This window comes from Marmota monax, unplaced genomic scaffold (genome assembly GCF_021218885.2).
Source record: "Marmota monax isolate L192 unplaced genomic scaffold, Marmota_monax_Labrador192_F-V1.1 WCK01_AAM20220418_F8-fsc00122, whole genome shotgun sequence".
Classification (NCBI taxonomy): domain Eukaryota; kingdom Metazoa; phylum Chordata; class Mammalia; order Rodentia; family Sciuridae; genus Marmota; species Marmota monax.
Genome location: NW_026695223.1, coordinates 7,339,319 through 7,353,370, shown reverse-complemented (window position 1 = coordinate 7,353,370; position 14,052 = coordinate 7,339,319). Strand labels below are relative to the sequence as shown.

The 14,052-nt window shown below is 46.1% G+C and overlaps 1 protein-coding gene across 5 annotated transcripts in view; it reads left to right on the top strand.

The window, feature by feature from the left end:
- Positions 1-13,458, top strand: part of Tcaf1 (TRPM8 channel associated factor 1) — a 47,752-nt gene extending 34,294 nt beyond the window's left edge. For 3 of the 5 annotated variants that reach the window (XM_046434063.2, XM_046434062.2, XM_046434061.2), the window contains exons 3-9: positions 2,264-3,258; positions 3,540-3,637; positions 4,671-4,884; positions 5,185-5,424; positions 6,229-6,566; positions 7,971-8,221; positions 10,868-13,458. In XM_046434063.2, coding sequence (XP_046290019.1) covers positions 2,264-3,258; positions 3,540-3,637; positions 4,671-4,884; positions 5,185-5,424; positions 6,229-6,566; positions 7,971-8,221; positions 10,868-10,877 — 2,146 coding nt within the window. In that variant the 3' untranslated portion in view covers positions 10,878-13,458. Of the gene's footprint in view, positions 1-2,263; positions 3,259-3,539; positions 3,638-4,670; positions 4,885-5,184; positions 5,425-6,228; positions 6,573-7,970; positions 8,248-10,867 lie in introns of those variants that run through there. The other 2 variants (XM_046434065.2, XM_046434066.2) reach the window with 2 other exon arrangements.
- The last annotated feature ends 594 nt before the right edge of the window (positions 13,459-14,052 follow it).

Genomic DNA, 14,052 nt, shown 5'->3' with positions numbered 1-14,052 from the left:
TAGCATGATAATCTCCAGTTCCATCTATTTACTGACAAATGCTATAATTTCATTCTTATTTATGGCTGAGTAATATTCCATTGTTTATATATACCATATTTTCTTTCTGATAATCATCTTTTTGGCCTATAGAACTGCTCTCTGAAGATTCACTTTACTCAACTTTCTCCTTTACTTATTCACAGTAGTTAACTAGGCCAAGACTTATCTTCTTCCCCTGTGTTAAAACGGAGATTATTGATTTGGTAGTTCATTTTTATCATAATTAGAAACTTTTTATACCAGCCTGTCACTTTTTTATGTAACATATCTTCTTAAAATTCACCAATGATAAACCACACATCTTTAGAGCCTCCCTCTCCCGGATCACTGTTTCCTTGGAGGTTGATTTTCTGTCATCAGTTTGGTGCTTCTGTTTCATGCTTTTAGTTGTCAACAAGTGTTTGAGGATTATTTCCTATTTAAGTTTTGAATAGAATTGAAAGTCTAGATTGACCATCATTGGTTTTTGCAGTGCATTTCCTCCCTCAGTGCAAATGATCGTCCTGGTCATTTCCTGTTCTTGGTCTCCTCTTTCACACACATGCAGCTCCAGATTCTTCTGTTCTCAAGAATCTCTGATCCATCGGATTCCATCCACTTTATATGCTCCATCAGTACCCCACTGTGAGAAAGAGAAAACCCCATTGAAACTTTTTAAACCATAGAGTTATTGTTTAGCTCCCCCTGTATGTAAGCATGGCTACGGCAGTCAACAGACCCGTGTCTCCGAGGGTGTCCCCTGGCTCAGCACTGAACCTCAGATAGTGCTCTCTTGTCTAGACGAAATTCCAGGGACGTGGGGTCTGGGTCTTAGCTTTGCAGGTTCAGTATTTCTCATCTTGTCCTGATGGCTAGTGGAGAGATTCTGATGCTCATACATTAATCTAGACCACAAAACCCCAGCTTTTCACTGACTTCATTTATTAAAAAAATTAATTGCATGAAATTTATAAATAGAAGTCCTCATGAGATTAAGACATTTTCCATTTAATTTTGAATACATATTTAAAGTACTATTTTTTTTTAAAGTCTTATTTTTTTATATAATTATCAAATTAAGGATAGACTGTCTAGGTGTTGCTTGAGAAAAATAAATGTCAAAGAACCAGAATATTCTGTTTGGCCTAGCTAATGACTTCTACTGTCATTAGGCATGTGGACATGGGAAGCAAGATTATAGTCATAGGATATTTAGTCAGCCTGGAATCAGAGCAAGAAGAACTAGTTGATGATTTTAATGGCTAGTGTTTCAAGGAGAGGGAGTGTCATCTCCAAATTGTAGGGTGATACCTTTATCTTCTGGAAAGGATCTGCTGTGAGGACCATGGTTCTCCCATCAGTTAGAGCTCTGCCCTCCACAGAAAGAACAGCACAAACACTGTGAATATGTTGTCGACTGACCTCTGTTTTTTGATGTTTCCTAAAAGCTGCCTTCTGCCAATTGGCATAGCTCTACCTAACACAATGCCAGAACCAGCTCTGGGATCTTATGCTTACAGAGGTCACTCTGTCCCTGATAATCCCACTAAGTGCCCAGGTCTCCATCTCCCACTTTGGGCTTATGGGTATCCTGAGCCACTGAAAGTAAACCCATGGTGCTAAGCAAAACCCTCTAGAATGTGTCACTGCTGTTGGGCAGGCAATGATGGGGTGCCATTCCAGGTGAAGACCATCAAGTCCTCATGGGTCAGGTGACAGAGGGGCTCACTGGAGTTAAGGCCAGTGAACTGTCCTGTTCCACCATTTGAGATAGTAATGATTCTTCACAGGCAACACGAGTTTGGCTTTCTGTAGACTTTATCTGGAGAACAGTGTATAAAATATATAAAGAAGACTCCTTATAAGACTAGAAACACGATTTCCCATTAGTTTTGTATATGACATATAAAGTGCTGAAATAAACATGAACTTCAATCTAGAATATTTAAGGTAGAGTATTCAGTAAGCATCTCAGGATTTCCTTTGCAATGTTCCCTTAGAGAACTTGTGCTCTAAATTTGTGCAGAGCAGAATTCATGCCAAGTCGTTCTGTCCTCCCTCTAACACATCTCCACACCCAGGGAGGTGAGATCTGCCCACTCTGTTCTCCTAACTCTCCTGCAGGACCTAAAGTATCAATATGAGCAAAGGCAACAGGTCTCCAGCCCTGCTGTGCTCAGGCGCTGCTTGGAAGCCTTGTGCAGGGCCTTCCTCTAATCCAGAGTGCGTGTGTCTTTTGCAGTTGTGAAGATGACCTCTCCGAGGACAGAGACGAGCTCCTGCATGGGATTTCAGAGCTGGACATCAGCAACTCCGACTGCTTCCCATCCCAGCTGCTAGTGCACGGGGCCTTAGCCTTTCCCCTGGGGTTAGATTCCTACCATGGCTGTGTGATAGCAGCTGCCCGCTATGGCCGGGGCCGGGTGGTTGTGACTGGCCATAAGGTGTTATTCACAGTGGGGAAACTGGGCCCCTTTCTGCTCAATGCTGTCCGCTGGCTGGATGGGGGCCGCAGAGGCAAGATCGTGGTGCAGACAGAGCTGAGAACGCTGAGCGGCCTGCTTGCAGTGGGGGGCATAGACACCAGCATTGAGCCCAATCTCACCAGTGACGCGAGTGTCTATTGCTTTGAGCCTGTGAGTGAAGTGGGGGTCAAGGAGCTGCAGGAGTTTGTAGCAGAGGGCGGCGGGCTGTTTGTTGGAGCCCAAGCCTGGTGGTGGGCCTTCAAGAACCCAGGGGTGTCCCCTTTGGCTCGATTCCCTGGAAACCTCCTCCTCAACCCCTTTGGCATCAGCATCACAAGCCAAAGCCTCAATCCAGGGCCCTTCCGTACCCCTAAAGCAGGGATAAGGACCTATCACTTCCGTTCCACCCTGGCTGAGTTCCAGGTTATAATGGGCAGAAAGAGAGGGAATGTGGAGAAGGGCTGGCTGGCCAAGCTGGGCCCAGACGGTGCAGCCTTCCTCCAGATCCCTGCAGAAGAGATCCCTGCCTACATGTCCGTGCACCGACTCCTGAGGAAGCTGCTCAGTCGCTATCGGCTCCCCGTAGCCACCCGAGAGAACCCCGTTATCAATGACTGCTGCAGGGGGGCCATGCTTTCCCTGGCCACTGGCCTGGCCCACTCTGGAAGCGACCTCTCTCTGTTAGTCCCGGAAATTGAAGACATGTACAGCAGCCCCTATCTGCGCCCTTCCGAGTCCCCCATCACCGTGGAGGTCAACTGTACCAATCCAGGTATGGAATGAGCGTGGGAGCAACTTGGGAACTGCTGGGATTGGGGCATGTGATTGCAGCACTTCATTTTGGGGGTCTGACTTCTGCAGATGATTGTCTCTATCCTTTGCCATTTACTTTGGAGAAGACAGGGGCTGAGGCTTGCAGTGCTGTTTGGAAGAGATCGGTCAGGGTAGCACAGAAGGGAAAGGGTGGGCAGAGCTCTTGAAGGATCTGTGGAGTGCCAGGTCGGGTGGAGTCATGGAGGAGGGATAAAGTATGCCCTTCTGTGCTTTTGGCAGGCACCCGATACTGCTGGATGAGCACCGGGCTTTACATACCTGGAAGGCAAATCATAGAAGTCTCATTGCCGGAATCTGCTGCCTCTGCAGATCTGAAGGTGAGGCCACGCCCTGCCCACCACATAACATGCAACCAAGACTCTTGCCTTCCCCACTAGTATTTTATTTGATCCTCATAAAACCCTACTGGCAATACAAGTCATGGATCTATACCCACATTATAAGGATAAGCCAACTGCATTGCAGACAAAATATAGATTGAAACGTTTCAGAGCTCAGGACTCAAAACTAGCCAACTGCTGGTTCTTAAGTATTGTCCTTTTGACTTGTGTCAGAGAGGGAGGAATAGAGGCATCAAACGGAAGTTAACCTACTCCTCCACAGGGATTGAATAAATCTCAGTTCACTTTCTATGCCCATATATTTCTCTGGTTGTAGCACAAGCGCCCTCTCACCCTGGCTTCTTCCCCATAACACCAAAGGTGGTATCTTGATTGCTGGAGTCCGTGGTCTGCTTTTTCACTTCCACATGCAGATACCCCATCTTGCTCTACCTCCCCAGACGACCATTGGCTGGTGGAGCCTAGTCTATGCCCTTCCTATCCTGGCACTTGTTTGGCATAAACCAGGGAAACAATCCCATGATCACCAGGTACAGGAGTCATTTCACCTTCCCAGGAAGGGGGGCCTTGGAGAGAGGGGCAGGACTGAACCAACCCTCCACTTCATCAGCCGGATCCCACTGAAAAACACAGGGTGCCCTCCACTCATCAGTGCCAGGTCCACCACCGCAGAATCTGCAACCTAGGACTCTCTTAAAAGACACCAAGGGACCATTGGTGGAGTCAGCGCTCCTTGGAATTTACCTTACTGGTTACACCTGCTGCTCCTTATGTTAATGATTCTGCACGACCCACTGTAGAGATATTGGAATCCCTCACAAGAATAATTCACCCATAATTAGTCCATATGACCTGCGGAGGGCTGTGATTTCATGGGCTCTCTGACAACTCATTGATGGTACGTGGGGTCGTGGCCCTATGACCTTCCTGAGCCTCCGCCTCCTGTACTCTCTCCTGTCACCCACCCATGCCCTGTGGTGACTCTGTTGGGGGGATTTCTCTGCTTCAGATCCAGATTGGCTGCCACACGGATGACCTGACCAGGGCCAGCAAGCTGTTCCGAGGCCCCCTGGTGATTAACCGGTGCTGCTTGGACAAACCCACAAAGTCCATCACCTGCCTCTGGGGTGGCCTCCTCTATATCATTGTGCCTCAGAGCAGCAAACTGGGTTCTGTGCCCATCACCGTTAAGGGAGCTGTGCATGCTCCCTACTACAAGCTGGGTGAGTGGAAGCTGTGGGGTGCATCCCGAGGGAGGTGGAGGGCTGGGACGAGGAGGGGCTTGAGGGCTGTTTGATGTAGGAGAGAGAGACACAGCCTGGTGGGAAGGAGGGTGGCCTCCTTAGATTCTGCTCTAGGGCCAGGAGATAAACACCACACCATATCCATGGGGACTTTACAGGATAAAGAGGAGGGATGTATTGCTCATGGTCTTGTCGTTCCCCTCCTGGGGTCTGAGTTGGATGTTTTGACTTAAGGTATTTGGGAAAGCATGTTCCAAGCCCCTCTGGCCTCTCTTCTAGGGGAGACATCCCAGGAGGAGTGGAAGAGGCGTATCCAGGAGAATCCAGGTCCCTGGGGAGAGCTGGCCACGGACAACATTATCCTGACGGTGCCAACTGCAAATCTACGTGCTCTGGAGAACCCTGAGCCACTGCTCCGCCTCTGGGATGAGGTGATGCAGGCGGTGGCACGACTGGGAGCCGAACCCTTCCCCTTACGTCTGCCTCAGAGGATTGTCGCTGACGTGCAGATCTCAGTTGGTGGGTGCCCTGATCCCTCTGCACACAGACACAAAGTGCCTTTCTTTCCACAGCCATGCAGCAGGCAGCCAGGAGGGTACACGTGCTTTGCTAGCAAGACATGTAGACATACTTCCTGCTATTTAAATAGATAGGGAAAAGGTTATGTAAGAAATAAATAGCCATGTCCATCAGCATGTCAAGAGATGTCATCAGAGATATGAAGGGATGCTACCTGATCCTTCACAAGTGTCCAAATGGAGACATCAAGAAGTGGGTAGAGACAGCAGAGGATCTTGAATTAGCTCAGAGTCACTGAGAGACACTGAATGAAGACTCCTTTGCCTATGGGTGACGGAGCCCAGAAAATGGAACAGGGAATGTCTAGACCTCAAAGAACCAAAGAAATTTCTCTAGACCCTCATTTTCTTGGGATGAATAAATCACCAGTGTAAAGTAGTGTCAATGTGGGCCACCCTGTATCTGATAATGGGAGGGGAAACCACCTTCAAAGAGTTCTGAATTATAAAAGAAAAAAAAATGAGACACATGGGTAAGGCATCCTCATAAAAACAGAAAACTGCAATGGTGGCACGAATGGCTCCCTACAACCCACGCCCCCTCCTGTGGCCCTGCAAGTCAGAGTGCAATGAGAGCATTCGCACAGAGCGAACCCTTGAGAAGGAGAGCCTGGAGGGTCTGGGCTTGGAGTGGCCTCCTGAGCAGTAGGGTGTGGGAGGTAGCCTGGGGCTACTGATTCTTATGAAGTTTCACCAGGTGTATAGGAGGACCCTAACCCTTCCTCTCCCCTCCTGTATTTCCCAGGCTGGATGCATGCTGGGTACCCCATCATGTGCCATCTGGAGTCCGTGCAGGAGCTCATCAATGAGAAGCTCATCAGAACCAAGGGGCTGTGGGGCCCCGTGCACGAGCTGGGCCGCAACCAGCAGCGGCAGGAGTGGGAGTTCCCACCGCACACCACCGAGGCCACCTGCAACCTGTGGTGTGTTTATGTGCATGAAACAGTCCTGGGCATTCCTCGAGGCCGTGCCAATATTGCCCTGTGGCCCCCAGTTCGGGAGAAGCGTGTCCGAATCTACCTGGGCAAGGGACCCAATGTGAAAAACTGGAATGCATGGACCGCACTGGAGACGTATTTACAGGTATAGACAGGAGGTCGGGGGGAGCAATGGGAGGGAGCCTCTCGCTGTGAGGACCAACAGGGCCAAGTGTTAGATGATCTTCTAGCCACCCAGGAGACCCCCACTGCATCTGTCTCCCACACTCAGCCGAGGGAGACGCAGACAAGACCAAATGTAAAGGCCCTATTGGGTGAAGCCTCTTAGGGCCTCACTTTGCATGACCCTAGAGTGGACTTAGTAGCCTCAGCTGCACCCCAAGAGAGGTGAGAAATCTTAAAACCCTTGGAGGCAAACACAGTACTATAAAAATATACTCTCTTTCTCTCTGGTCTTAAAGGCAGACAGACCCTCAATCGAAGCCAAACTTTCTACCAAACAGCTAGCACCAAACCACCCCATTCACGTACTACTCCAGGTTATGAACACCTGTCTTCCCCTCATTGAGCGTACCCTCTCCTCATTATGACCTGGCTGTGCCTCAGACCCCACCTCAATAGGCAATCCACGCTGCAAACCTCACTGGTTACGGAGGTCAGCTTTGCCTCTGAATGCTCCATGCCCTAGACCGCTGCCCCCAGTGCCTGGATCAGTTCCTGGCTCGAAGTGGGGCGTGGCATCGCCTTGGGTCAGGCCAGGCCTGCTCTATTCTGGTTCTTCCACCTGCTCAAGTTCCTCTCTGCTCCTTCTCACTGCCAGGGCAATGGTGTGAAATCATCAGGGAGGCTCTATTTTCACTTTGTTGTTAGGTGCAGGAGCAAACGTTCCTCGTCCATGAAGTAAAGTTAAGTCAGTCTAGGGAACTGACCAAGGGCCTGTGTGCTCAAAAACTCTGAAATCCTGGCTAGCATGGACTCTAGGCATGGCCTTGGGATGGCTGCCTATTTCTAAAACTATGACTTCTTAGTTCTGGCTGGCTAGACTACGTGTGGTCTCCCACTTCTACCTGAGTCACTCCCCCTGCCCCCAAAGGCCATTTTGGTAGCCTTGTGAGCTGACATAGACCTGTGATTATTGAGGATTGCAGCATAGGGGTGGGAGTTTCCCAATTGCTGGAGTTTCACCTTGTAACTAGGAAAGATATCAAGGATGGGTCCACTTGGGTCGGTTTTAAGGCCCTGTATAACATCCCATCGTTAGTTTCGTGATCTTGTGAGTTAGGTGAATAATGATATTGGTAGAAAACATCAATTTTAATTATTGCAGCGATCACCACAGCCATGTCTGCCTGCTGTCTGCCCCAAGGCCCTTCTTAAGATCAGAAAGTGGGAGAACAGGACATGAGGGCAGTGTGCAGAACAGGAGGGAAGGCCAGGGGTGGACCTGAAGCCCGTGCTCAGGGAGTTAAGCACATTACACTTGTGTTGTTTGCGGGGCCCTCTTTCTGTAGGTTAGACGTCTCACCTGGTTTCCTCTTTCTCTTTCTAGCTCCAGGAAGCCTTTGGCTGGGAGCCATTCATCCGTCTCTTCACAGAGTACAGGAACCAGACCAACCTGCCCACAGACAATGTCGACAAAATGAATCTCTGGGTCAAGATGTTCTCCCACCAAGTGCAGAAGAACCTGGCTCCATTCTTTGAGGCCTGGGCCTGGCCCATCCAGAAGGAAGTGGCTACCAGCCTGGCCTATCTGCCTGAATGGAAGGAAAATATTATGAAATTATACCTCCTCACACAGATGTAAGGAGTGCCCATCGAGGTGGCAGGTAGAGAGGTTTGGGGAGGTAGGCAGAGGTGGGGGTTCAGTCCTCTACCTCTGTCTGCTAGGGTTCTGGCCTTGTCCTCTTAGCTCACTGCCGTATCTCATTACTGACTTCTGTCTCTAGGAAGTGGGTTAAGAACACAGCAAAAGTGAAGTCAGAATGTCTCGAACAAGGCCTCCTGTCCATGATTCTGCTCCTCTGCTCTCAGTTGTCAGATTCCCTCCTGACTGCTATCAGCCCGGTCCTGAGAGCTTGGGCACCAGTTTCTAGACTGGCCCTTGGTATATGGCCATAGCCCATCGATAGTGGCTCTTACTTTGACATCCTGCGGACTCTCTCTGGGCTTTTATGTTTTTATTAGTTGTTCTAAAAATCTGGTGATAGAAGGTTACTGCACAAATCCACCACGACAGCTAGACAGCTCTCTGACGACTCATGTATTTTGTGTCCTGCATAGTTGTCAAAGCACTTTAAACGCAGTCTGGTATAGCAGGAAGAGCCAGAGCTAGGGTTTGCTCTTGGGAAAGTCATTTGACCCTGCATTCCCATTTCCCTGTGTATGAAATGGGGATAAAAGTCCCTGCCTCACAGGGTTGTCATGAAGATTTGCAGTGATAATTGTGGTCTTGTAATCTATATAATGCATGCCATTTAAGGGACTTGTGTGCAGAATAGTGAGTTCACTGCTTCCCATTCTCTGCCCATAGCTTAGTGGTTACAATCATCATTCCAACTAGTAGACTCCTTGTGTTCAAATTCTAGATCTTCCATCTGTTGTTCCTGGCAGTTTTCTTACCTTCTCTGTGACTCAGTTTCCTCCCATAAAATGGGACCTATTTCACAGAATTATTGTGAGGATTCAGTTTTCCCTGACTCTAAAAGTCATTAGAACAGTACCTGGCAGCTAGTAGGTTTAGAGAGAACATCAATTGCCATTGTTATTATATAATTAGCTCACTGATTATTTTATAATTATTTTAGGAATAGACTTCAGTTTAGATGAAGTTTGTAAATACAGTCATAATTTTTAACAGATGCATAAAAATATAAAAATTATAGTATTAATGATGTATCCTGCATGGTTGCAATATATGTATGTAGTGTGCATTTAAATGAGGTGAACGTATCTGTTGCCTCAAATGTCTATCATTCCTTCATGGTCATTCAAAATCCTTTCCTCTGGCATTTTAAGATATTTGGAATGTAATTATTACCTATTCTATCTTATTCTATGTTTTATACACCAACCTCTGAAAGGCTTGTGGTACATTGATTTATGAATCCCAAGGAAGGACTCTCAATTCACAATGGTGTCTTTTAAAACTACTAACAGTGAAATCTTTTTACTCAGTTCTATTTTTCAGGAAAAGAAAGGAACCAAAGGAATTTTAAAAAGGAGTCAAATCCCCTTTTTTGATTAAATCAAAAGTGAATGTCTTGAAAACAAAACAATTCCATGATGGTGTTTGTCCTTAGTAAACAGTAGGTATCAGCCTCCGGTGGAGTTCATATGTCCCCGGTGACACTAACTAGACAGTCACTGTGGAGTTACCTACCACACATGCCTACAAAACATCACTTTGGACCAAGACAACTAGATAGAGCTTATTTAGCTCACATTTATTTTAATGGACCCTTCCATTGACTTAGTTGGTAAATGGGTGGCTGTGTAGAAAATAAGATTTGACCTACACCCTGCTTTCCTCTGGATTTCATTCCACTTCTCCCTCCTAGAATTACTTCTCCTTATTCCATGAATATCCATGGTCCAGGTCCTTCAAACCTGAATATTCATTCTACATTTTAAATAACTGCTGTCGACTGTCAGGTGTTGACTGTGTGCCAGGTACGGTACTACTAGTTCTTTTTTACAGATTGTTTCACTTAATCCTCACCATAATTTTATGAGATGGAAACTATTATCACTCCCATCTGATGAATGAGAGAACTGAATATTATGGAGATTCAGTAAATTATCTAAAGCTATACTGCTAACAAGTGGTAGAACTGGGATTCGAACCCAGGCATTCTGATTACAGAATGGGGGGTTCATAACTACAGTGCTGAAGGGCCAAATGAGTGAGTAAATAAAGAAGCCAACCAGCCAACAGAGGGAGTTCTGTCCCTACTTACTAGAGCTTTGGCTTCTGTACTCCTCATCTAATTTTATAAGAACAGAGGTTCCTTTGTTGATCCCCAATGCCAGCACAAAGGAAGGACTTAAGGTAGCCTCCTCCCGAGGCACTTTCCAGGGGGCTGGGTGAGTGTTGTGGACCCAGCAAGTCTTTTAGGTTCAAGGTTTTTCAAGTTTCAGTCACTGTCCCCTGGGTCCCCGGAGAGCAGACTCTAGTTTATTGGATTTTGAGTGATGGGCTATTTTGATAACATGCCTTACTCCCCAAAGTCTCCCACACTGCATATTCTCAGTGAGAAAATTAGATGCCCAGTCTTGTAGAATAAAATTGTATCTGTCCTTGCCCTCTTTAAGTTTAGCGGTAAAGCCCCGGGGACCTTTTAAAAATACAGAGTTATCCATGTTACTCCCCTGTCTGAAGCCTCCAATGGGACTTGCAACTTAAGATGATGGACTGAACATGTCAGTTTACCTCCCCTCCTTCCCCAGGCCCCACTGAAATTGAAGTCAAGAGACGGGAAGAAAGAACCGGCACATCTCGGCAAAGACAAAGGCATTTGGTGATACGTGAAGATGATCTCAACACCTTTCTGGAAGAGAAAAAGTGGAAGCAGCTTGATAAGAGTGAAGGTACCTTTCAGACAGAATAGAAGCTGATCTGAGCAACATGACCCCAAAGAGACTCGAGCATCAAAGGAGTCCCTCAACTAAAGAACTGTACCCGCTGTATAACTGACCCCCCTCCCCACCCCCACCCCCTATCCCCCACCCCCGTGCACAGAACACAGGCGCCTGCTGTCAGTGCCAGTTAAAGATTCCTCGTTGTTGTTGTTGTCATTGTTGTTTGTATAAAGAAATTGAATAAACTGCCTGAGGAGAGGTAAGAGTCGGTGCTCCAAATAAAATCGCTCTTTTTGTGGAAACAAGTGCCCCCTCACCCCCTGCCAGCCTAAATCAGCTAATTTTCTTCGGAAAGTTGAGACCGCTACCCAAGAGCCCCAGGGCTTCCATGCAGAGAAGCAGCCGGAGAAACAGACCTGTCCACATGACAGCAGAGGAAACCCACCGACGCCTACCAAAGTCAGTAGTTAATATTGATTCTGGGATGTGAACTTTTAGCTAGGAAATCCCACACACAGAGGGCAGGAGGCAAGAGCAGGGACGAAACATAAGAAAAATAACCATGTAGAATTAGGGGTGTTGAATGTATTATGAACTCCGGAGGGAAAGAATAACTGAAAGTCCACACCCTATCTTCAGAGAGATTAGAGGTGCATTTGTAAAATGGTAACGGGACAGTGCGAAGAAAGGGAAAGCTGTGGATAACAAAAGCCCCTTGAAAGCAAAATAAGACTGAAAAGTCCTCTGTGGACAGGCTGGAAAGTGAAGTTGAGGGTCTCCCCAGATGTAGAGCAAAAAGAAAGAGAAAATATGAAGGAAGGAAAGAGACCTAGACAATCAATATCAACCACTGGCCATTCCTAGAAGGGAGAACACAGAGAAAGAATTGAAGAGTAGAAAAACAGGTTGAGGAACCCCAGTTCTATCTACACCTAGACAGCCTTCCAGAATTTTGGATTATTAAGAAATGTGTCCAAGGAGAAAAAAACTAAAATTAGTTCAACTAAAATCGGATGAGAAATAGACTGACAGCAGAGTTTTCATCAGGGACCCTGAATTCAAGAAGTCATGGGAACAATGTTTTCACACAACTTCTGGAAAACATTGGTTTTGGGAATTCCGTAGAAGGCAGGCGGTCAAGAAGAACACCAACATGAAGACATGTTCTGGCATGCAAGTTTCAAAGTCTACCTTCTTTTACCCTCCCTGAGGAAGTACCTTGAGGAAGTTTCCCAGAAAAAAATGATGAAACCCAGGAAAGAAGATGAAATAGGATCCATATGGACCTCACCCCAAGACGTCTCACTCTAGAGTGATGTTCATCTGGAAGGACGTCTAGAGTGATGGTCACCTGGAAGGATGTCTCACTCTAGAGTGACGTTCATCTAGAAGGATGTCTCTCTCTAGAATGATGGTCACCTGGAAGGATGTCTCACTCTAGAGTGATGGTCATCTGGAAGGACGTCTCTCTGAGTGACAGTTGTCCAGCAGACCCTTTTTGGGGGAGAGTGCATAGTCTTCGTCTCTATGGAGAATGTGCATTCAGGGCCATAGGTAGTATCATTGAGAAGCTGGAATGTTTGAGAAGAAACACAGTCTTTAGTCAACAAAAAAGAAAGTTGAATCGAAAATGTCAAGAAATTCCAGTCCAATTGTGAAGCAAAATAAAATGGGGCATGATTTTGGTTACTCAAAGTGTGGAAGAAGACTTGAGTTGACATTGACGGTAGGTATGTTTCCTTTCCAGTGATCCAGGCACCATGACATAAGGGGTGTGGTGAAAAGACAGCCTGGCTGCTACTTGGCTCTCAGTATAAAGTATTTTCATACCCCAAATCTTGGAGATGCCATTTATTGTCTTCAGTGTTCTGATCAACTATCTGACAAAGTCGTAAAAATGGCTGAAGTGTTTTTATTCAGAACTAAAGCTAAATGTAATGCTGACAAATTAGGGTAAAAGAAACCAGAAAGAGGTCGAGAATTAGCTGAGGAAAGAAAAGTAGAAAGGACGTTTAGGGCTACTTATATGTTCAAAGTGGGGGTAAAAAGATAAGGTATTCAATTAATAGAACAAAAAATAGACAATTAGTGCATCGATCAAAGCTATAAATTAAACCAACAAAAGTATTAAAAACAACATATCTATCAAACATTTGGAGAAGTATGGGCAAAGGAAAAGTACAGAGAGTGTAAGCTAAATCCTTATCTTTTGTAATGGGGAATTATCAAAGATTGTCTAAAGTTAATCAAGAAATTATTGTTCAAACAATATTTAAAGTAGAAAGTTAGTTACCAGAAGATCCAAAAAATATTGTTAAAAGTATCTAGGGAACTGGACTAGGGCTTAAGGGGTCGGGTGGGAAACTGTGATTTTCATTTTAAGTCCTTCTGTACTATTTAATTTTTTACCTTGTGCATGTATTACTTTGAAACATTTTTAATAAAGTCAAATAAAAATCCTTCTGTGGCTTCACATTGGCTAAGATACAATCAATCAAAGCAAACCCTTAACATAGCTTACAAGGCCCTCAACCATGGATCCCCCTGATATCTTCAGGCTCATTGTCACATGTCCCCATTACTCTGCAGTTCTAGCCACACAAATATGCCAACAAATCAAGCACACTTTGTTTTCCCTTGTTTCTACAGGTGGTCCACGGAAAACAAGCCTTCTGCTGGGCTCACCATGACTAGTGATTACGCTTGCTGTCCAGCAGGTTTGCAATATTCATTAAATGAAAGAATGCTCAAGGAGGCATTGGATGAAGATTGCCAACTAGTGTTCTTTTCAAGGCTGTGAAGTCCATCCCTATTCTGGGAAATACTTCAAGAAGAACCACATAGGGCTGGAACCTTTTCTGCACTCTTATTCACTCGACAGCTTTAACAAATTTTAGTCCTACATAAGACCAGCTGGTGGTGTCAGAGGATTTCCGTCCATCTGTCATCCCTTTCCTAGGTCCCTTGTCACTTTCCCTGTACATCATCATCTGGTTCACCTATTTTCTTCCTGAACTTGAGAGAAACAGGCTACCAAGTTTCTGTGCCCTACT